This window comes from Pteronotus mesoamericanus, unplaced genomic scaffold, assembly GCF_021234165.1.
Source record: "Pteronotus mesoamericanus isolate MK-2021 breed Mesoamerican mustached bat unplaced genomic scaffold, CSHL_Meso_final scaffold_651, whole genome shotgun sequence".
Taxonomy (NCBI): domain Eukaryota; kingdom Metazoa; phylum Chordata; class Mammalia; order Chiroptera; family Mormoopidae; genus Pteronotus; species Pteronotus mesoamericanus.
In genome coordinates this window covers 33,186,803-33,210,931 of record NW_026555325.1, presented here as the reverse complement: position 1 = coordinate 33,210,931, position 24,129 = coordinate 33,186,803, and the positions used below count along the sequence as shown (strand labels likewise).

General features: G+C 36.5%; 1 protein-coding gene across 2 annotated transcripts in view; it reads right to left on the bottom strand.

The window, feature by feature from the left end:
• PDK1 (pyruvate dehydrogenase kinase 1) overlaps positions 1-23,770 on the bottom strand; it is a 32,535-nt gene extending 8,765 nt beyond the window's left edge. Inside the window, exons 1-9 of one of the 2 annotated variants that reach the window (XM_054562673.1) lie at positions 23,491-23,770; positions 21,538-21,679; positions 18,434-18,505; positions 16,243-16,427; positions 15,859-15,954; positions 14,712-14,789; positions 13,138-13,214; positions 11,320-11,418; positions 105-215 (exon numbers count right to left, since the gene is read on the bottom strand). In XM_054562673.1, coding sequence (XP_054418648.1) covers positions 105-215; positions 11,320-11,418; positions 13,138-13,214; positions 14,712-14,789; positions 15,859-15,954; positions 16,243-16,427; positions 18,434-18,505; positions 21,538-21,679; positions 23,491-23,692 — 1,062 coding nt within the window. In that variant the 5' untranslated portion in view covers positions 23,693-23,770. The other variant, XM_054562674.1, reaches the window with a different exon arrangement.
• Between the last annotated feature and the right edge of the window lie 359 nt (positions 23,771-24,129).

Genomic DNA, 24,129 nt, shown 5'->3' with positions numbered 1-24,129 from the left:
GTGTACCCTACATAATGGCTTAACTGATTTATTTGGTAGCCAGTTTGTTGGGGGGGGTGTTGGTAATTCATAAAAACACACTGCATTACTTCTTCGTCACATACCAGGGGCACTGCGCGCGATGTCTCGACACGAGGCCGGGGTGCCGTTGAGTACATGTAGTTGAAGAGTCTGTCAATTTTCCTCAAAGGGACACCACCTCCTCGGTCACTCATCTAAGATGAGAAAGGATCGTGCACTATGACCAAGTCCCATAAACAGCAAAATACCGACATATACTCAGTGTCACAGTTTAACTGCTGGCCGGAGAGTAAGGCTTTTCAAAACGAATATCATGCAATCGAGTTGCCAATGTAAACATTCCCCTCACTGCTGGACTTAACTCATCTAACACATAATACATAATAAACTCCATCATGATACAAATTCCGTGTGGCGACTTAGTGTATTGACTGAAGTCACACTAACATGGCAGTATTACACAGAATGCGGCATAAACTAAGCCCATCTTGGATGTAAAAATAAATTTATTATTCCTTTAAGTTGGGCAGTTTTACAACCAGATGAAAAGTGCATAAACCTGCTGACCCAACAATGTTTAACTTAAAAAAGAAATCAGAAGAGTATGCAAAGAATGTGTAAGAATGTCCATCACAGTAGTATGGAGAAAAGCTAAAACTGGATTACAACCTAAATAGAGGACTATTTGAGAAAACTAGTGAACATTGTAATATAGAATACTCTTTAGCCATTAAGTATTATCTAGACCTGTATGTATTGGCATGAAAGATGTTCACAAAATCTTGTTAAATAGAAAAGAGTTATGAAGAATGTATTATATTCTAATTTTGTAAAAGTTAAATTGTAGAAAGTCTGTAATGACATATAATAGTTTGGTCTATGGAATTATGAGTGATTTTCTTCTTTGGGGTTTTTAGCTTCTGAATTTTTTTTCACAGTTACTTCTATTATAGGGGAAAAAACAGTATAATTTACATTTTCAGGGAGGAAAAAGCGTAACCATCTTATTGTGTTGCACAACCTCATCTACCAGCCATTTCACAGCACAGACTCCTAGACAACCTTCTGGTGAGTCTATAAAGTACACAGGTTTTTATATTGTGCTGATGTCATTTTTCCAACTCAAATCATATGGTAGACTGGATTTAACAATTTCTTTTCACACTGTCTTCATTTTGTTTTCCTTCACAGTTAACAAGGACTTATTTTCCCAGCTATTGTATACCTTCTCATCTAATCTACCACAGCCATTTTCCTTTGTTACAAAATCTAAATTGATTCTACTATCCATAATATTATCACAGCTGTCATATACAAACTTGCTTTTAACATGGGTATATAGATATGCATAGATAAAAAAATAGTTCTGAATGCTATGTATTAAAATGTCAATAGGCTAGATGGCTTCTAGTTTTTACATATTCTTTAAAAATCTTTACAGTATGTTTATACAGAAAGTCCTCACTTAATATTATTGATAGGTTCTTGAAACTGTGGTACAAGGAGGCTAATCTTATGGTAGGCTAATTGATATAAACAAGAGGTAAGTTCCTATGGCATCCATCAAGGTTATAACTAAACCATGTTAGATAAGTGATGTTACCCGAGGGCCCATTGTATATTTCTGACATAATTAAAATCACACAACTATTTTAACTTATAAAATAAAAATCTGCTTTGAAATACCATTTGAACACTTGCCTCTGATATATCTATAATTTGATAATTGCAGTATAAAAATATACAAGGGCTTTATTAAGAACTTGTCAGTTGCATCATGCCAGAAATTGTTCTTGGCTATAAATTCAAAGCCCTGTAAAGAGGATTATTTTAGTAAGATGAATAAAATGGTCTGTGTATTTTCTGAGATCCATCAATTTGTTAATTACTCATCCTTTAATGCTCTGCTGCACATTTGCTGGTTGCATGGTAAATATGAGGGTTCCATAAATATTAACTAAGTAAACAACATAATAAAATAGATACAAAGATAAAAAGGTAGAATTCAATAAATTTCCTGATTTTCCTTAATCTTCTGGCACCCAGCAGTTATAAAACAAGAGGTGGCTTCTAGCCATAGGGAAGTATGAGAAAAGCAGGAAGTGGAGCAGAAAGGACAGAGGTGACTTTGAAAGGTTTCTTCTTAAAGGGTTGTAAACTAAGCCATAGGAATATAGTTAAAAACTGATATGGGGTAAATAAAGGTAACCTCCTTTGCTTTGCAGCCAAAAACACCATAAACTGGAACCAGTAGATTTTTTGAAGTGGTCAAAAGAGTTCCCAAGAGAGTTGGAAGAGATGATAGTATACCAGAGGATCTTAGTTGTTTGGGAAGAGAAAGGAGGAAATAATGGGGGAAGAGGGAGTCAGAGATTTGGTCAGTGCATTTTTAAGACAAGAAGAATGGCATTCTGATGACAAATATACTGAGAAAGAGATGTGGGAAATTGAACAGAAAAACCTCTGATTGAGGTAATTTGAAGGAAAAAAATCTAGACTCATGGGAACATAAGATGATGCCAAGGAAAAGGAAAGGCATACACAGTGGGAAGTAATGTCCACAGTAGGGCTGAGGAAGAAAAGCTGGCCAATTATTTTTAAAGTTTTCTATTTAGTGCATGAAATCACCACTTCTCAATGTCATCCAACAAAGAGCTGCCACCCCTAACTTCCTGTTCCCGTTACACTGGTCTCTCTGGGCCAGTTCATGTGAATTTCAGGTCCAAAGGAAAGGAAGCTCGGCTAACGTGATGACAGCTTTGAAGGCAGGAAATTTACTAACCCTGGCCCTCACCAGAGGCTCCTGAAGTCTCTTACTCAACATCTTTTTCCATATCAGGTTTATAAAATCAACAGTGAATGAACCAAGACATTTACATTTTAATTTAAAAGACATGTGGCTATACCCCTACATTATTTATTGAATATAGACCAAACACAAAACCTGAAAGGGCAGCAAGAGTTCTAAGACCAAAAAAAAAACAATTCTTTCATAGGATTTTTCAGCAGAGGGTGAAAAATGTCCATAATTTGAATAAACTATAAGAATGGAGGAAAAAAACCCATACCTTGATCCATAAAGTCTACAGTAAGTGATGAGGATGAAATCTCTACTGAAGAAAATTAAAGCAAGCACTTAACACACATAGAGATAACAAGAGTAGATGCAGTCATGTGACCTTGGATGTGAGGAGAGTGGAGGGAGAGCCCAATATACAGGGAGGGCTTTTATAAAGGGTCTAGAACAGTCTATTCAAGACCCTTACAAACATTTTTAACAGCTTTACTGAAATATAATTCACATACCATAAATTCACCCCTTTAAATTCAATGGTTTTTAATATAGTCATAGATATGTGCAACCATCAGCACAGGCATTTTTAGAATATTTTTATCACCTCAAAAAGAAACCCTGGACACTTTACTGACAACACTCTTAAGCAACCACTAGTCTACTTCTTGTCCCTTTATATTTGCTTATTCTGGATATTTCATATGAATAGAATCCTATGATATATGACCTTTTGTGATTCGTTTCTTTCACTTAGCATAATGTTTCCAATGTTGCAGCAACCATGTTGTAGCATGTACCAATACTTCATACTTTTTATGGCCAAATAATATTCTATCAGATGAATATATATTAATTTAACTGATCCATTCATCAGTTGATACACATTTGTGCTGTTTCCATTTTTTGACTATTGTGAACAATGCTGCTATGAATATCCATGTATAAGTTTTTGCTTGAATATCTGTTTTTAAACCTTCAGAGTATACACATACCTAGAAGTGGGAATGCTGGGTTTTTATGAACCTTTCTTTATAACAAACAGACAGATTCCCTAAGCAAAGCCTGTCTGTCCACCAGCACAGAATGAGTCCGCTGAGTGCCTAGGTGATCCATGTGGTGATGGATGACGACAAGTGGCAATGGAAAGCACCTGCAGATCACTACGCCAAAGCACAAGAAACTGAAGCAGGAAAAGCTATAAGAAAGATCATGCTGTATCATAAGTGAAACTCCAAAACAGAAGACATATGGGACTTATTTTGAATCAAGTAAACCTTAGTGAGCAAGTAGCTGACACATAACTAACCAAAAAATAGACACACATTAGCATCTGGGCTGGGGAAAAAAGTGATGCAGTCACATTACTTTTTCAGCAAACAGATGGTACAGCCATATATTTATTTGTGCCTCTTTTAAATGAACAGCCAAGAAACAGAAAAAAAGAAACTCAGAGATAACAGTGCAGGCAGCAGAGATAATTTTTGGACAAAAAAGAAAAAGCTATCAATACAAGATAAAACTGAAGTGGAATACTATAAAAAAGAATAGTAAAAAGGAAGTTTATAAGATAATGAAACTATAAAGTCAATAGAATGGCTGGGAGTTTAAAGTCAAGAAAATCTGACAAAGTAGAGTAAAAAGTTAAACAGGAGAAAAAAGGGAGGATCACTTCATGATCCCAACACCTCCAAATATGACACTCAGAAAGCGAAACAGTAGGGTAGAAAGTATCAAGGAAACAGTAAAAATTCTAAATTCTAAAGGGTCCAGCTCAATGAGTAAGGAAAGGCCCACAGCACATCACATCATCATGAAATTTCAAAACACAGCTAAAAAAAAAATCTTAGAAGCTCCAGCTAAACAAAACCTGTCAACTAAAACTAGTCACATACAAAGGAATGGGAACTGAAATAAGCGTAAGTCTTTTCAGAAGGGATAGCAGGAATGATGTCAGCAAAAATAGTGGAGAAAAGAGTTCCAAAAAGTCTCTCCTCCATCAAAGCACCAGGAAAAAGGTAAAAACTGTCAGAATCAACTGTGTTCAGCTCTAGAAATTAACCAAAGTCTTACAGCAATCTTGAGAGCAAGAAGTCAAGAAAAATGACAGTGAGATTTGTGGGTTGTTTTTTTTTTTAATGTTTTCTTTTTCTTTCTTTTTTTATTGTTGTTCTATTACAGTTGTCCCAATTGTCCCCCTCCCCCACAGTTCTCCCCTGCCCCGCCCACCAACCCTGCCCACCCCCAGCTCCCACAGTCAATCCCCACCCTGTTGTCCATTTGCCTTATTCCCACCCCCTATCAATAATATGCAATCAGAATGAAAGCAGTAGCCTGGCAGCCACTGCATTTTTCTGACCCAATTCTGATCTCCCAATGCAAAAAGTGTTGCATGCATCCCTTCCCTATCACCAGAAACATTTGCCAAAAACAATTAGAGGTAATTGATTAATTTGAGAGCCACCTGAGACAGTATACAGCAGTGAAGGGAAATAAGCTAAACAAAAAGCTTATTAAGTTACGGAATGAGATGTCTATAGGGGCTTAGAAAAGCTCAAGTAAGAATCCAGAAGGTCATGATCATGCCTAGGGCTATGCTCATGTTCAGGAAAAACTGAAGGGGTCCTAAGCTTTCACTTCTAACTGACCTTGAGGTTCTGTACAAGTAGGTCCTAAAGGTTAAGTAGGGTTAACATATTCAAAGTACTAAAAGAAAACGACTAACATCCAAGAAGTCTATACCCAGCAAAATTATCCTTCAAAAATGAGGGAAAAATTAAGACATTCTCGCATAAACAAAAACTGAGAGAGTTCATCATTGGTAGACCTGCCCTATCAAGAAATCTTAAAGGGATCCTTCAGCTTGAAATGAAAGAACACTAAACAGTATTTTGAATCCACATGAAGAAATAAAGACTGCTAGGAAAAGTAACTATATAGTTAAATACAAAGGATTGTATAACTATTTTTTGTTTATAAATTTTTTCTCCTATCATATTTAAAAGATAATTGCATAGAGCAAAAATTATAAATCTGTATAGGTGGATATATAATGTATAAAGATATATTTTTTAAAAGATTTTATTTATTTATTTTTTAGAAAGAGGAGAAGAGAGGGAAAAAGAAGAGAGAGAGAGAGAAACGTCACTGTGTAGTAGATACATCAGTTGGTTGATTCTCACACACCCCAACCTGGGGACCTCGCCTGCAGCCCAGGCATGTGCCCCGACCAGAAATCAAACTGGTGACCTTTCGGTTTGCAACCAGTGCTCAATCTACTGAGCCACACCAGCCAGGGCAAGATGTATGTTTTATGATAATAACAACACAAAAGGTGGCACAAGAAAGGGAAAGAACCTATATAAGAGCAAAGTATATACACAGGTTTGGGCAAAAGTAGGTTTCCAATTGTTGGTGTGTGAAACAGTTTATTCTTGCATTATTATTTATTAATTATTGTATTATTTTCCCATACAAATTGTAAACATATTTTCTCCCACTCTGTATACTATTGAAATTAAGTTCATATTAGTCTGAACTAGATCTGTATAAATAAAGATGTTACTTATAATCCCAGGACAAAAACTAAGAAAATAACTCAAATAAATACAGTAAAAGAAACAAGAAGAAAATTAAAATGGTACATTAGAAAATATTATTTCAACAAAAAAAGGCACCAGTAATGGAGAAATAAAGAATCAAGAGAGACATAAGATACATAGACTACATATGACAAAATGGCAAGCAAATCCCACACTAACAGTTATTACATTAAATATAACTCCAATTAAAAGGTGGACATTGGCAGGATGGATCAAAAAAACATCATCTAACCATTTGCTGTCTACACAAGACATACTTTAGATTCAAAGACACAAACAGGTTGAAAATAAAAGCTCAAAAAAAAGATACACCATGAAAACAGAAACCAAAAGACAGCTGGGATGGATATACGAATATCAGAGAAAACATATTTTAAGACAAAAATTGTTATTAGTGACAAAGAAGGACATTTACAATAACAAAAGGTCAATACATCAAGAAGACACAAAATTATAAAGATATATACATTTAACAGAGCTCCAAAATATACAAAGCAAAAACTGACAGGACTGAAGGGAGAAATACACAAAATAATAGTCGGAAACTTCAATGCTCTACTTTCAATAATGCCTATGACAACTAGACTTAACAGGGAAATAGAATATTTAAACAACACTATAAACCAAGATCTAACAACTATTTATAGAACACTCAGTGCAAGAACATAAGAATATACATTTTTTTCAAGTGCACAGGGAACATTCTCCAGGATATGCCAAATCCTGGGCCATAAAATGAGTCTCAATATATGTAAAAGGATTAAAATCATACAAACTATACTTCTCGCTACAATGGAATGAAATTAGAAATCAATAACAGGACAAAATGTGGGAAATTACAAGTATATACAAATTAAACAACATACTCCTAAATAACCAAAGGGTCAAAGACGGAATCACAAAGGAAATTAGAAGGTACTTTGAGATGAATAAAAATGAAAACACAATGTAAAAACTTATGGGATACAGAAAAAGCAGAGCCAAGAGGGAAATTTTTAGCTATAAAATGTTTCAAATCAATAACCTAAACTTCCATCCTAAAAAACTAAAAAAAGAGCAAACTAACTCCAAAGTAAGCGAAAGGAGAGAAATAAAGATTAAAGTGGAAATTAATGAAATAAAGAATTGAAAACAATGGAGAAAAATCATCAAAACAAAGAGTTGGTTTTTTGAGAAGATGAACAAAATTGACAACTTTTAGCTAGACTGACCCTGGACCCCCCCCAGAACGGTAGGAAACTCAAATTAATAAAATCAGGAATGAAACTAGGGACATTACTCCCAATCTTACAAAAACAAATAAGATTACAAGGCAATACTATGAACAATTATATGCCAACAAACTAGATAACCCAGGTGAAATGGACAAATTCTTAGACAAACTACAGAAACTATCTCAGTGAAAAATAGAAAACCTGAATAGATTTACAACGAACAAAGAGACTGAACGAATAATCAAAAATCTCACAACAACAACTCAGACTCAGATGGCTTCAATGGTGGATTCCACCAAATACTTTTAAAAAGAATCAAAACCAATCCTTCTCAACTTCTAAAATACAGAAAAGGAGGGTACACTTCCCAGTGTATTCTAGAAGGTTAGTAGTACCCTGATACCAAAATCAGACAAAGACATCACAAGAAACCTACAAACCAATAAACATCCCTTAAGAATATTAATACAAAATACTCAAAAAACAAACAAAAAAAGACCCTAAAAAGTAGACATTCCAACAATGCAAGGTTGGTTCAACATACAAAAATCAATCAATTTTAATACACCAAGTGACAGAATAAAAAACAAAAACCTCATGATTATCTCAATTAATACAGAAAAAGCCATCTGACATAATCCAAATCCTTTCATGATAAAAACACTCAACCAACCAGGGATAAAAGTGAAATTTATCAACCTAATAAATGATATTTACAAAAAACCCATAGCTAATATACTTAACTGTGAAAGACTGAAAGCTTTTCCCAAATCAGGAAAAAGACAGGCTGTCTCCTGTCATTACTTCTATTCAGCACTGTACTATAGGTTTTAGCTACACCAATTAAGCAAGGGGAAAAATTCCACACAGAAAAGGAGGAAGTAAAATTATCTCTATTTGTAGACAACATGATCTTGTATATAGAAAATCCTAAGGAATCCACAAAAAAATTAGAACTCATAATGGAGTTCAGCAAAGTTGTAAGACACAAGATCAGAACACAAAAATCAGTTATATGTCTATGCACTGGCAATGAACAATCCAAAGTGAAATTTAAAAATAAACATTCCATTTACGATAGCCCCCAAAAGATAACATACTTAAGAAAAAATTTAACGAAAGAAGTGCAAGAGTTACACACTAAAAATTATAAAATGTTAAAAGAAATTAAAAAAGACTAAATAAGTAAGAAGAGCCTGTGTTCAGGAATTAGAAGACTTAATTGACCTATACATTGAACACAAACCCCGTCAAAACTAAAGCTGGTATTTTTTGCAGAAACTGAGAAGCTAATATTAAAATTCTTATAAAAATACATGGAACCCACAACAGCTAAAGCAATCTTGAAGTAGAAATAAAAAAGGTTGGAGAACACACAATTGCCTATTTCAAAATTTACAACAGAGCTATAATAATCAAGACAAGTACAAGGACAGACATAAACATAGACTACTGGAATAGAATGAGAAATCAGAAGTAAACCGATACATTTATGAGCAATTGATTTTTGGCAAAAGTGACAAGAAAAGTCAATGAAGAAAGAATGGCATTTTCACAAATAGTACTGGGACAACTGGATATCTATTTGCAAAAGAAAGAAATTAGTTTCCTACCTCAAACCACTTATAAAAATTAACTCAATATGGATCAAAGGCCTAAATGTAAGAACTGAAACAATAAAACTCTTAGGAAGAAAGACAGGTGTAAATTTTGGTGACACTGGATTGGGCAATGGTTACTTAGATGTGACACTGAAAGCACAAGCAATAAAAGAAAGATTAGAAAAATTGGAATTCCTCAAAGTGAAAAACTTTTGTGTTTCAAAGGATATTATCAAGGAAGTGAAAAGCCACAGAACAGGAAAGCATTTGCAAATCATATGGCTCATCAGGGACTAGTGTGTTTACATTAGAAAATAAAGAGTGTGAATTCTCATAACTCAACAATAAAAAGACAAACCACTTAAAAACTGAGCAAAGGATCTTAATTGATATTTCTTTATACAAAAAAGTTAGCGCATGAAAAGATGCTTGACATCATCAATCATTAGGGAAATGCAAATCAAAACCACAATGAGATACTGCTCACACCCATTAAAATGGCTATAATAAAAAAAACTGACAATAGCAAGTGTAGGCAACCATGTGGGAAAACTGGAACCTTCATACATTGTTGGTGCGAATGTAAAATGATAGTTACTTTGGAAACAATATGGCAGTTCCTTAAAAGTTAAACACAGAGTTACCTAAAAGCAATTCAAGTCACAGGTATAAAGTAAGAGAATTGAAAACCCATGTTCACACAAAGACTTCTACATGAGTGGCAGCATTAATTCATAATAACCAAAAAAAGGAAAACAGCCCAGATGTCCGTCAACTTCATCAATGGATAAACGAAATGTGTTATACCTACACAACAGAGTATTATTCATCCATAACAGAAATAAAGCAGTCAGTCACAGAGGACCACATACTGTGTGACTGCATTTTTATGAAATGTGCAGAATAGGGAGATCCGTACACAGAAAGTAGATTACTGATTGCCAAGGACTGGGAAGAGGTGGAAATGCGGAGTAACCACTAAACGGGCATTGTGTTTTTCCTGGGAGTGATGAAAATGTTCCGATTTTAGACAGTGATATAATTGCACAACCTTGTGAATATACGAAAAACCACTGAATTATATGAACTTAAAGAAAAAAGGAATAATAGATGCCTTCAAAATCTTCAAATTATTATTTTCAACCTAGAACTCCACATATGAACTTAACTTGAGAAAATGGCTGGGTAAGGGAGGGGAGGTACTCTCAGAGCTAATTCCTCAGCTACCATGACAGAAAGCTAATATTGCTGTCTAAATTTTTTAAATTTCAGAAACTGCACTATCAAAATACAACATTAAAACATAGCGATACATCCCAGAAGAAATAACTAAAAGACTGCCTTTGAGTAGTGACTAACAAATGGTCAGGAACTGACATATTTAAGTTTTATACCCCCTGTATTTACTACTTTAAAACAAAGTTTTAAATGATTATTTTAAAAATAGAAATATCATCATCCTCTAAGAAAGTGGGCTCCCTGAACAACATAGTGGAAAAGGCCTCGCACTGGGGTCAGAGGACCTTAATTTAAATCCTGTGTCATTTATTCACTGTGTAATCACCACCTAATCACTGTCTTCGTTCGTTATCTGCAAAATTTAAAATAAAATTACCTGTGCTCCTAACTAAAGAGTCATTTTGAGAAGCCAATGAAATAATTAAAATAAAAGTAGACTGAATGTTTCTCTTTCTCCATCTCTTCACCTCTCTCTAAAAAGTAAATAAAATCTTTAAGGAAAAAAATAGTAGACTGAAAAGCACTGTTTAAAAATGAAAAATTATGTACTATCTACGTAACACTGTAAATACCCAAATATTTTAAATTTTACGCATCAAAGTGGGTATCAAAGTGGCTATTCATAATCCTGCTAAATCCTCCAGGATTTACTTTAACTTGAGTCATTTGAATTAGGCACCAGAATAGAAACAAATTCAAGGGATAATTGCATAATCTGCCAGAGAAGTGAAGGAATATCCTTATTAGCTAGTAGGGGGACAGGGTCTCTTTCTCCTAAGAAAAATTATATCTTGTAGAAATTGTGTGCATGCCTGTACATCAATTAAAAAAGAAATAGAAAAAGCATTTACCTTCAAAGTCAAATCCTCATTACCCAGTGTGACATGGACTTGAATAGGTGGGTAAACACCTTTGACAGCATGGTATTCCATGGTTGCTCTCATTGCATTCTGAAATACATTAGGTTCACATTACAAACACAACTTGAAAAAGAAAGAGAGACTAATTGTAACTTTCAACTATAGATGCACTACTTGAAATTTTTAATTTGATGGAAATATGCCAAAGAATCATAATCTTATAACCGTATTTAAAGAATTACCTTTTTTAAAAAATGATCAGTTTTGAAGGACTTGTGAGATATTTTGATTTAAAGATTCCAACTAAATTCTGCATATTTGCAAAACCAGATGTCTCAACGCTTTTAATTCGTTTACATTAAAGCAGAAAATTCTATCCAAATGCTTTTACAATTTAACAGATAACAGAAATGGTCCTATTATGATGTAGAAACTAATCCAATTTACCACTAGTTTGAAACCAAGCATACTGATATTGCAAAACTGTTTTCATCAGTTTCTAAAGGATACAGGGTACACATTGCCAACATAATCATAAGCACTAAATGATAGCATGACATGTAGCAAGCACTAGAGTGGAACTTGATACGACTAGATAAAGTTAAAAAGGCAAAAGATGGGACTGAATTTGCAAATAAGTGTGACCTTGGCACACCAATCAGGGCTGAGTGTCCCTGAGGAGGAGATTCTATCATCTCTACCAAAGGCTGTTTAAGATTAGGTTCCATAGGGAAGCCATTATTACTGATGTTATATAATATGGTAGTATTTCTTTTATTAAGCATCACGGGAACAAGATCTTTATGTGACTGAAATTTCAAGGAAAAAATTACTTTTAATCCTTTAAGTACCAATCATTTATTTAATCACTTTGAAAGATTTCTGGAACGATTAGATAGTTTTTTTGGCTGTCTTAGAACAAAAGATCATTCTTGAACCCTTGCCGTTCTAAGACATTATTCAGTCAGTCTTTCTCTGTTTCAGTATATTTTTCTTTTTCATTACTAGGCTGAAAGCCACCTCTTCTCTCTTCTCGTCTGGCTGGCTGAAGACAAGGTAACTAAAGTAAGAGAGAGAGAGACTACAGGCTTGACTTAACATGTCATTTTTAGCCACAGGGACCCATACCATTTATCACCCACTTTCCTGTCTACCAGCAAGTGTTACAGGGGCAGGGGTGGGGGGGTGGGAGGGGGGAAGTATTCTCAACATTACTAGCACAAATTTGATTTAATTTTCAAAATTTGTTGTAAAGAGCAAATATAACAGGAAAAGCCCTATAAGTTAATATAAATGACTTTCTAAAAACTTTTTTAAAAAATCATACACCAGTAGGACTCCATTCCTTTAAGGGTGCAAGGTTAAGAATCATTCTTCTAAATAGTTTGTTTTGTAAAAATATAACTTTATTGAGCATCTGTCATGTGCTGACATTGTATTGAACATTTAGTATGTTATCCCCAATCTTCATAACAACCTGGATAGTATTATCCTTTTTGTGTTTTCCAGAAGAGGAAACTGAGGCTCAAAAAGGCTGAGTGACTTGGCGAAGGTCACACACATAATTAAGTGGCAGAACTGGAATTCAAGCCCAGGTCTTTCTGACTCCCAAGTCTGAGTTTACCACCACACTGAGGTGCCCGTCAGTGTTGACAAAAGGCTGATCTCCAGGAATGTGACAGGACACTGAACGTGACACGACATCTTGTAATGAAACTGAGGAAGACCCGGTAGAGTATTTAACTTTCAGAGCAGACTCCGAACCTCAGGAAAGGACCGATAAAGGTTATGTAATACTATTTTACAAACCTTGAAAAGTTCAAACACCATGTGATAGAGATGGGATGGTACATAAACCACTTGTATTGGCTGTCCTGGTGATTTTGCTACAGAGCAGAAGAGAAAAATATAAAAGTACAGAGAGATGTGCTTAAAGCATTTTAAAGACTATATTGTGTAGTGATGAAAAGAAAACATTTACTGTGGAGAACAGTATCATTTCGGGGAGAAATGTCCCACCAGTTCTTCAATGCATAAGTGTTTGAACCCCATGCTCACCTACATTAATACCTGCCGGTGACAACATGAGTCCTTAGTAACATTTTAACCAACCCATCTTCCCATTCTTCTCTATGACAGTGAGTCTTTTTAAAGGGCACTCAACCTTAAGGTCAGAATTTTACTCTCCAAAAAGAAGTATTACAGTCTATAATTTCTATGGTTCAACTCACATAAATATATTCTTTTTTTTAAGCCATTTTTTAAAAATGTTTCACCCAGGTAGAAGGTTTTCTGTTTTATTTCAGGCATTTCCATGGATATAGATCTGAAGAAAAAAATTAAGCTAGTATCAGTTTATCAAGAGATGTAATTTTACATTCAACCATTTAATAGGTGCCCAGGTGGGCCTGGTGGGCAGATACTGTGTAAAACAGAACCTTCAGGAAAGTAAAGGAGTAAGACTCACTATACCCTAGAACTCTAATGCAGCCAACAAGCTGGATTCTCCTCAGAATAAAATATTTCTTGGAAACATGGATGGGACTTATCGAAACTGCCCACAGTAGTTCAGGTTCCCAAACTACCACTTGTGCACTGTGATTCTTATTTACTGAATGGCATCATTATGGACCAAATGCATTAAGATGGTTTTAGAAAACCACCAATCAATTCTATTTTAAATTGGGTGGTTTCTTCACTGCTGTCCAGAATACAACTTAATCAAGGCCTGTTTAATTTTATTCTTCTTAAAGGGTGACATTAACTTAGGAAATGTTTTTCCCTCTTCTAAACTACACTACCTCTAGGAAAAACAATGAGACTCATAAATCTCCTTCTAAGGCACCTAAACCATTTTTTTTGTCCAAAAGGCATTAAATCAGAAAAAAGGACCATCAGAGATAAACAGATTCTCAAATAAATCAGTGCCTTTCTTTCCTTTTATACCTCTAGTCTTTTTACTTCCTCAACAGCAAAAAATGATTTACAACTCAGGAAGTAAGAATCTTCAAGGGTAAACCTTACATTACTGAAGAGTATATGAAAGTCAAATGTAATTTTCTTGGCATTACTTTGTTCTATTTTTTTTTTTTCTAACCAGAAAACCAAAGATAAGCAAAGAATCATTATTATCATCAACTTTATCAATTAAAAATTTTTTTAAATGGGAAAGAAAAAAACAAAATGTCTTTCAGAAAGAATCCAACTACATTAACTACATACATAAACATTAAAAAAATATTTTTTAAAGGGACTGCTCTCCCTCACCTTTCACAGCCAATGAAGAAGTCCTTTTATATTAAAATAAATCTAAATTATTCTTCTCATTCCTTTTTAAGTAATTATAACACTGGTCATTGAGGAAAAGACAACATCAGGCTTACCATTTAGTTCTTCAAGCTCTAGTTCAGGAGAGTTAATATAATACAAATCACAAAGACGCCTAGCATTTTCATAGCCATCTGGTATAAATAAAAACAAACAAAAATCATTAAATAAATTTACATCTGTTTCATGCATTAAGATAGCAAAAATATTGATGGATGAAATTTTAAAGCTTTCTATAGAAGTAAATATACTTTAAAAATCTTAGTTTGGGGAAGATCTTTTTAAATATGACGAGACAAAGCCTAATAGCCATAAAGGAAAAATTACAGGTACAATATACACACACACACAAAAAAAACATAAACAAAGTAAAAGAAAAACAGCAGACTGAAGAAATTATTTACAATATATATAACAAACATTTAGAGTTGGTGAGGGTTTAAGAAATAGACACTTTCATTCATTGTTTGATGCCTTATGGGGGCTACTAAAATTTTATGATCATGGTACCTCCCATGCCAGGTAAGTATGGCTATCAAAATTGTAAATGCACTTTAAATGTTTTTAGTTCTAGGACTCTTCCTTTCTAAAATACTAGCAAAAGTCAGCACATATCTAAAGACGTTCACTGCAATATTGTTGGTAACAGAAAAAAAATGAAAATAAACTATATGTGCATCAAAAGGAGGATGGACTGATAGATTCTAATGTATCAATCCAGCCATTCAGAAACCTGGGGTATAGCCATACCTACAGACCATGATACATTGTCTGTAAACTTGTAGAAAAATATACATAGAGAGCCCCATTTTCTAAAAACAACAACGTACGACCAACAATCATGTATGTATATGAGTTTATGTGGGATAAACAGAAAAAAGTGTGGAAAGATGCAAACCAAACCATTATGAATTATGGCTCCTAGTATAGGAAATTAGAAAAGAGAAGGGAAGGGCATTAAATTTTTGAAGTGAAACAGATACCCTCATAGTGGCACTCTATTTTGCCTAACAAAGCATTGTATCAAGAAATATTCATCCTATGCATAAGACATGATTAACATTGTAAAGTGGTTTGCAAACCCATATAGTCACTCCTAACGTTTTTATCTCATGATATAAATAGTTGTTTTAATAGAAAGAACTAACATTCAACAATTTCGATTTCCACATTCTTTCTGAAAGGAGAAATATAAGTATTTACCTTGAATAACTTCAACTACATTGCAGTTTGGGTTTATGCTTCCAATGTGTTTTCGATGAGACGGGCTTCCTTTGTCTTTTCCACCAAACAATAAAGCTATCAAGAAATAAAATATGAAAGACAAACAAAGTAAGCTAAAATATCCAATGCCCTTTTCCAGATTCGAAAACCGTTTTTCAAACAATAGAACATTCTTCTTAAACATAAACACAGTATTTTACATTCATTAAAAATACCTACTTGGTATGGTACTCTATTAAAGTTTCTTAATATGCAAAAAAAAGTAAAATTAAACATTCTTCTTAAAGGGAAGTTTTCTAAATAAATTTAAAATATACTGACACCCTTTATTTAGCTTCTTTTCTTGACTTCTCAGACACTTACAGTGCTGATTGAGTAACATTCTAATTGAAATTCGACTCATGAAGAAGCGATCCAAAAAGTACTGAACATTCTGGCTGGTGACGGGATCCACCCCGAAGCTCTCCTTGTATTCAATCACGCCCTGAGCCATCGTGGGAATAACGTCATTGTGTCGGTTCCTGATCCGTATCACGGTATCTGTAAAGCTAAACAAACCTGTCTCTCAAAACAGACCAATATTTTGACAAGGTAACTTAATACTAAAATCTAAGTTTAACCAGCTACACGAGGCAAGAAATCCCTAATTCAGCCAAAGGAGCCTCAGTACACGTTTTCCTACACTTATGTAAATATACTTCAGATCATGAAATATACTGAATCTGTGAAGGTGTAAGGACTTCCAAAATAAAACATTTGAAATGTAATTATGTTCTTAGAAGTCTAAAAAATAAGGCTGCAACAAAGCATAATCCTAAAAATGTTATCGTTTTCTTTAACCATTATCAACTGAGATCATCTGAGCACTCACTATGAGGGTGAGACCCAGGGACATTTGGTATAAGAGAAGACAGAGCACTTGCTTCTAGGGAACACATGCTCTGTAAGGAATGAAGATGAATGAGCCAGTAAAGCCTGTCTGCTTTGGAACTATTGCCTAGGCTTCAAAGAGAGAAAGAACCACTTAGAGCAGAAAAGTAGGAAAGAATTCTAATTTCATTCATCCTGTAAGTTTAAAAATAGGAGACGAAAAATCAATTGTTGTGTGAAAAGAAAAATTTTCAAATCATCTGGCCTTCCCATTTCTGTCATTTAGATTGGAAGACAGTCTTGCATGGGTAATTTAAAAGAACTAAGTAAAAGAGAAAATAAATTTTAATCATGAAGCAACAAAATCCATTTTGTAGCATACCCATCAGAATTTACACTTTCGAATGAGTGCTTTCCCATTCAAAGTCATCATCTTGAGTACTATTAACTTATTCCAATGATGCTCTCACTGCTCTAAACATTTTTTAAATTCCTAGTTTGTAATTAGCTTCAAAACCAAGCTGTTAATCCAAAATACAAACAATAAAACTCCTCAAAAACAACAAACATCTCATCATTTCTAGTCATCCCCTTATTAGTTTATTTCACCTTTCTCTCTTTTTTAAAAAACATAGAACAATATTATTATACTTGGCTGCACCGAATGACTGTTTCAAGAAGGTCAGAGAGCATAATCCATACAACATAAATGTAACATAATGTTTCCTTTTGAGACTACTTGTGTCCAAATCCTTGTCCTACCATTTGCCAGCTCAATGACCTTTATAACACCTTAAGTTACTTAACTCCTTTGTGCAGACATTATCTCAATGTAATTGTTTTAAAGACTAAATGGCATCATTCATGTAAAATGTGCTGCATACGTAGGCAGAGTATATCTTCATGTTTATTTTCAGACCAAAACCATGTTTAAAAAAATGAAGTGTTGCTATCACCTCTAAAGACAGTCAAAATACGTATAAAAGACTGAGGACAACAATGAGGTGGTCTCCCACTTTTGAGCAACATTCACTGGAATAAGGAGGTCACTGCCCTGAGGGGCCTCACTGGGTGTATCAGTTCTGATATGCTGGTTATCAAAGTGGTCCTATTAGTTACATTATCTTACAGACCACGGGTCATAAACAAGAGACTCGTAGCCATGTTTTTGTAGTCCTTCAGTATTTTCTAAAATTTTTAATTAGTTGCCAATCTTTCAAAACTGTAAGACTTTACTTTAAAAATCTAGACTCGTGGCTTTTCTTTAAACACAAAAAAACTTAGGAGGCATGGGCAGCGTTTCAGTATGGCAATGATCGGCTGCCTTTAGACTGCTCTCCAGGCTGAGTCCTCATGTTGCACCCAAGCGGCATTAAGGCCACAGCTAGACACTTGTTGATCATCACACTTGAACTGTGTCTTTTTCTTACACTGGAGTCCAGAGGAACATGAAGTATTTTTTATCCCCAGCACAATTTACTGATTTATGTTATTTGCTTTGCCCTTGTGGGCTACTTTAAACAAACATACTACCATGTGTTCTAGAGTAGTGGGAAACTAAAAGTAAATCAATTTCCCTAAAGTGATCCAATAGCAGGTTTAAGCTCAATACATTTATATTTTTATATGATGTTTAAAAGGTACAAATATTATGTTCAGAATAATGTCAAAATAGTATACTTACTCATAAATAGTTTTAGCATCTTCGGCACTTTTGTCCTTAAAATCAAGAAGTTCCTGAAGACTCTGGATATACCTAAAATACAAATGAATAGGATAAATTTGTTCTTTTACGTTTTGAGAGTTCAATATTGTGAAAATACTCAAAAGGTATTTTTAACATTGTGTAATTTTTAATTTAATAGCGCTATAAATTAAATTATGGTTTGAGGTAGGATTTTTTTTTTTAATCCTCACCTGAGGATATGCTTTTACTGATTTTAGAGAAAAGAGGGAGGGAGGGATGAGGGAACACTGATGTGATCGGTTGTCTCCTGTATGTGCCCCGACCCGGAATCAAACCTGCAGGCTTTTGGTGTATGGGATGGTGCTCCAAACAACTGAGTCATCTGGCCAGAATGAAGGAGGATTTTTATACCCAATCACATGTTAGCAAAATTCCTGGCACAAACTAGTAGAAAGTGCAAGTTTTCTCCTAAAACACAGGTTAAATTGGGCTGAAGGATTGTGAGATTGACTGCCTCTTTTAGCTGTTTAAACTTCTCTACTATAAAACAGCTTTTAAATTGCTCAAATTTACCAGTACACTTTACAGTGTAAACAATGATTGCTGTGAGAACTGTGTTTGTCACCAGTAACTGTGATCGTAAGCAAATGATTTGTCTTAGTCTCAGTAAAATGTAGGGTCCAGGCTACCTTGGCCTAAGAGTCTAACTTAAATGTCTCTACTTTAAACCTTAATTTTAGATGTTTATGTCCAATCAACAATATTGATGGAAAGCCTACAGCCTACACCATATAGTTCTTTTAAACAGAACTAACAAAAACACAAAAGTCATGAAAATGTAGGTTTTAATTTATCTAACAATTCAAGGTTACAAATCACCTGTCAAGGAAGGAGGAAAATAAAGAAAGCCAAATGACTTTCTCAAGGTCATGCCACCAAGCACAATGACAGTACAGAGCCAGAGCTAAAAATAGCTCGCTACCATTCAATGACCTTCAAGGGTGTAAAGTCTGACCCTGACCGGGTGGCTCAGTTGGTTGGAGCATCAACCCTTACACCAAAATGCTGTCGGTTCAGGCCAGGTCAGGGTGCATACCTAGGTTGCTGGTTCAGTCCCTGGGTCAGGGCACATACAGGAGGCAATGATCAATGTTTCTCTCTCTCTCTCTTTCTCTCTCTCCCCCCACCCCACTTTCCTCTCTCCCTAAAATCAATAAATAAATCCTCAGGTGAGGATTTAAAAAAAAAAAAAAAAAAAAGAGTATAAGGTCAGTAGGTGTCTGGGGGCAATGAAAGTCTTTTAAAGAAATCCATAAATCCATATGTTGATTTGGAATGCTGGTGCTGACAAGTAATTTGCCTCTCTACATTCCAAAGTCAAGTGATTCTGATATCTACTGTTTTGCTTTAACCATTAACTTTCTCTTCACTGGCAAGAAAAACTGTGCTCTTTATTCAAGAGGGATTTGAATACTTAGAATGTGTTAGGCACAGATCAGATTTTTAAATGCAGCTTATGCTATTTTTAATGAAAAATTTTAGAAAAAGAATAATTTTCCAGAGAAATTTCTGTTCTCCTTTATATTCTATCATAGTTCCTAAACAAATGTCTTTTTCCTAAATGTTTATAATTGTTCCACATTTGGACTACATGACATCTATCATCATACAAAGTTGGCCCTTGAACACCTAGGGAGTTAGGCCACATCTAGACATATGTTGACCCCTGACCCTTGTACCCCAGTCACAAATCCATATGTAACTTTTGACTGCCCCAAAACTTAACTACTAAATAGCCTACTGTTAACCAAAAGCCTTACCAATAACATAAATATTCAACAAACATATATTTTGTATGTTTTATGTATTATATACTGTATTTTTACAATAAAGTTAGCTAGAGAAAAGAAAATGTTTTTAAGAAAAGCATAAAGAAAACACATTTACTGTATTTATTGGAAAAAACCCACATGCAAGTGGACCCACACCGTTCAAACCGATGTTGCTCAAGGGTCAACAGTATATAGCAGTCACTTCTTTCACTTATTATTTCAAATGGATATTTAATCAGCTTCTTGAACAAACTATAATGTCTACAAAAGGAAAGGAAGGATTTCCATGAATCATAATTAGGAAAGGTTTTGCAGCTAAATTTTTTCCTTTAGGACTGAACTCGGTCATCCTGATACATCCCGGTATGACAAGGTTGCAGGTTTGATCCCTGGTCAGGGCACATACAAGAATTAACCAATGAATGCATAAATAAGTAGAACAACAGATCTCTCTCTCTTTTTTCCCCCTCCCCCCCATCCTCCTCTCTCTTTAAAATCATGAAACCAATCAATAAAAAAGACTGAACTCTGGCAGCTTATTGTGTTTGAAATGTATAGTGATTAAGAGAGTAACATTATTAAATTAATAACATTAACAAGAAAGCCTGTATTTAAGTAGCCACATATGATGTACACCCCTTCATAACTCTACTATCATTTTTTGGAAGAGAGATCACAGTTTCTACACTATTCCAATAATTTCTAATTGTTTTAAAATGATAAATATTTTACCTTTTGTAACTTATAAAGATATACTTCAATAAAATAAATTTGGTTTATAAAAAATATGCACCCTTTAATACATTTCATCTTTCTTACTGCAGCATGGTTTAGTAGGAGCAAAAAAATCTGGGTTTGAATCCCAGCTCTGATCTAAGTGGTACTGACTTAGGCAAAAAGCTGACCTGTTGGAGCCTGTTTCCTCATGGAGATAATAACGCCCACCGGGCAGGGTTACGGAAACAATTACAGGTACTGTACATAAACCCCTCATTTCAACAAATGGTAGCTATTATTATTAGAACATAACATCCCTACAGCCTTAATAACACAAATCTTAAACTTAGTGTCTGCATTTCTGTGCAGTTGATTGTTTTTCTCAAAACCAAGGAGTGGCAGCATCCAGGATTCAAGGGATAAGCCCAGATGCACCCCAGAAAAGGAGGATTGGAGCGCTGCTAGTACCTTAAGATTTCACTAAAGAGTGAAAAAAGGATTTGCTTTAACATTGAGTTTAGTCCATTAAAACCGTAAGTACAGGAATCTTACCAGCTTTGTACCAACTGAACTGATGGCGTCCTGAGAAGATTATCTGGAAGGAGACTTATTTCTTTCATTATATTTGCCAATCTAACAGGCAACTCTTGCCGCAGAAACATAAATGAGGTCTTTTCACAAGCATTCACAGAACCTGAAACCAGACACGGTGGGAACAGCAGTAAGTGGAAGCCATAAGGCAGCAGAAGCCAAGAAACAGGGAGACACGCAGGGGGAGTTATTTGGCCAGACACATCAGGGGGGTAGCATCACCACAATTACAGGGTAAGTAAAGAAGAGAAGGCAAGGGATGAGATAACCTAGTCCCTAGGGCATCCTGAATAACCTTCCAATTCCTGACATTCCAACCACTTTGTAGAGCAATGAAGACACTTCCTGTCTCCATTACTTGCATCCTCACTGTGATCTCCTGCCTCAGAACTAAGGCATCTGAGCAAGTCGGAGCAAAGTGAAGAGTCTGATTAACAGGACCTGCAAACCCTATATAAACTGTTCCTGCCACCATTTAGAACATGGTTCCTAAGTCTAGGTTAGTAAGAAGTGAATACCTGCCTAAGAAACAGAAATTTTGTCATATGCACAGAACTGCTATACTAATTACCATAACCAAAGAGTAAATATAGAGAAGGGCTTTCAGGCAACAAAAAGCAAAAAATACCAATGCATATTCAGCAACCTTCTTCCAAGTGTCTCCCCCACCAAGTCCTATTCATTTGTCTAATTCCTGGAAAGCAGCCTGCCCATTCCTTCACTTCTGTATCAGGATGCTAAGCAGAATAGTTAACATCCTCTGGCAAGCAGTTCCATTTAAAGTTAAACTAAAAAATTAGATTATTTCAACAATGCATTTTAAACTCACTAATTTAATCTTTCTGTTTCAGCAAGAGATAACCTTAGCAAAAATTAGATTGCAACAGCAGAAATTACAGTATTAAAGGAAAACATTTGAAGGTGAATGGCATACTTGTGAGCAAGGCCAGATTCGCCCCTTAATCATGCAACAGTCATTTTAAAGTAAAAACAAAAACCAAGGACTTGAGGAAAAATAAAAGAAAGAAAAGAAAAAAGAAAACACTGCCACTATAAACCACAATTTTAAGATAAAGTTGCCAGCCATGCCTGTATCTTTCAAACCCGCTAGTGATCTGTTAGTGACCTAACAGCACTCAAAATGCAGAAGAGAGGTTTTTCTACTTAACTTTTGTAACTTCATTAGAGTGTATTAGTTTTCCCTTTCCGCTCTCTCGACGCCCCCATATGAGAAGTCAAAGTTAAAAGTCTAACTTTGAAATTCTTCAGGAATATGTCAGATCCTTTCCAGAAAAAACCAGTTAGCACCCATCAGAGAAAGAGGAAAGGGGACAGTCGGTCTACGGGTGTGAAATGTGGTAAACCCCAGCATCTTTTACTCTTGCACTTTACACGTGCTCAAGACTTATTTTGCTGATGAGAAAATGAAGATGCTATTGGTGGAAACACTCAAGTCAGTGACAAGAAAACATTCTCTGCAACACTGGGCCAGTTATAACCTGCTTCCCGTATCGTCGTGCCAAGTTGATGCAATCATCCCACAAAACTGAGCATTTATCACCAGTCTGCCGAAACCGCACACGACCCCGGGGTGCGGGGTGTCCTCACACTCTCTCTCCCAGGAGCCCAGGTCTTGGGAAAGGGGCCTGGCCACCAGGGTGGACCTGGGCACGTGCGCTGCTAGGCGGACAGTCGTTCCCCTCGCGGCCCTTCAGGTTTTTCAACAACACACAGTAAAAAGGCACACGCCCCCAGTTACGCACCTGAACATCAGGATCAGCCCACGAGGGAGGAAGGAAACACCGAAGGCGCTGGGGCAGGGAGTGTGCGGGGGGAGGCCGGACGTTGAGGAGGAGCGGGGCGCAGAGGCGACAGAAGCCGCGCACAAAGGCCCTAGGCCCGGGCCGCACTCACCGAAGTCCAGGAACTGCTTCATGGAGAGCGGCGACGGCGAGAAGCGCGCGTAGAAGTCCACTTGGCCCGGGACGCCACGTTCGGGCGCCGGGCCGGAGCCCGAGCCCGAGGTGAGGCTGCGGCTGGCGCTGCAGCGGGCGGAGCGCGGCCCCGGGCCCGGGCCGACGGAGGCGGCTCCGCGCAGCAGCCGCGCCAGCCTCATGCCGAGCCCCGCCGGAGGAGCCGGAGCCCCGCGCACCAGGTGGCCTCTCGGCTCCGCGGCTGAGCCGTACGTGAGGGACGTGGCGAGCCGCGGGGGCGGGGAATCTGTCAGCGACTGTCACCAGCGCGCCTGCCGCCCCCTTCGCCAGAGCCCGCCTCCCAGCGCGGTTGGGCGGGATCCAAGACGGGACGGGGGGAGGCGAGGAGCGCGCAGGGGCCGCCGCGGAGCCAAAGTACGGCCGGGCTAACGCTGGTCTAGCGGCTGGAAGCCGCTGGGCGCGCGGGGAGGCCAGGCCGCGAGGTCGCCTCCCGAGATCCGGGCCGGTCCCCGCTTGCTGCCGAAAAGCCTGCGAGGGCCGGGGCCGCTAAGTCGCACTGGCTGTGAGGTGCACCCCCTCCCCACGCCCTTTTGGGACGAATCCGACCTTCCTGCTTCTA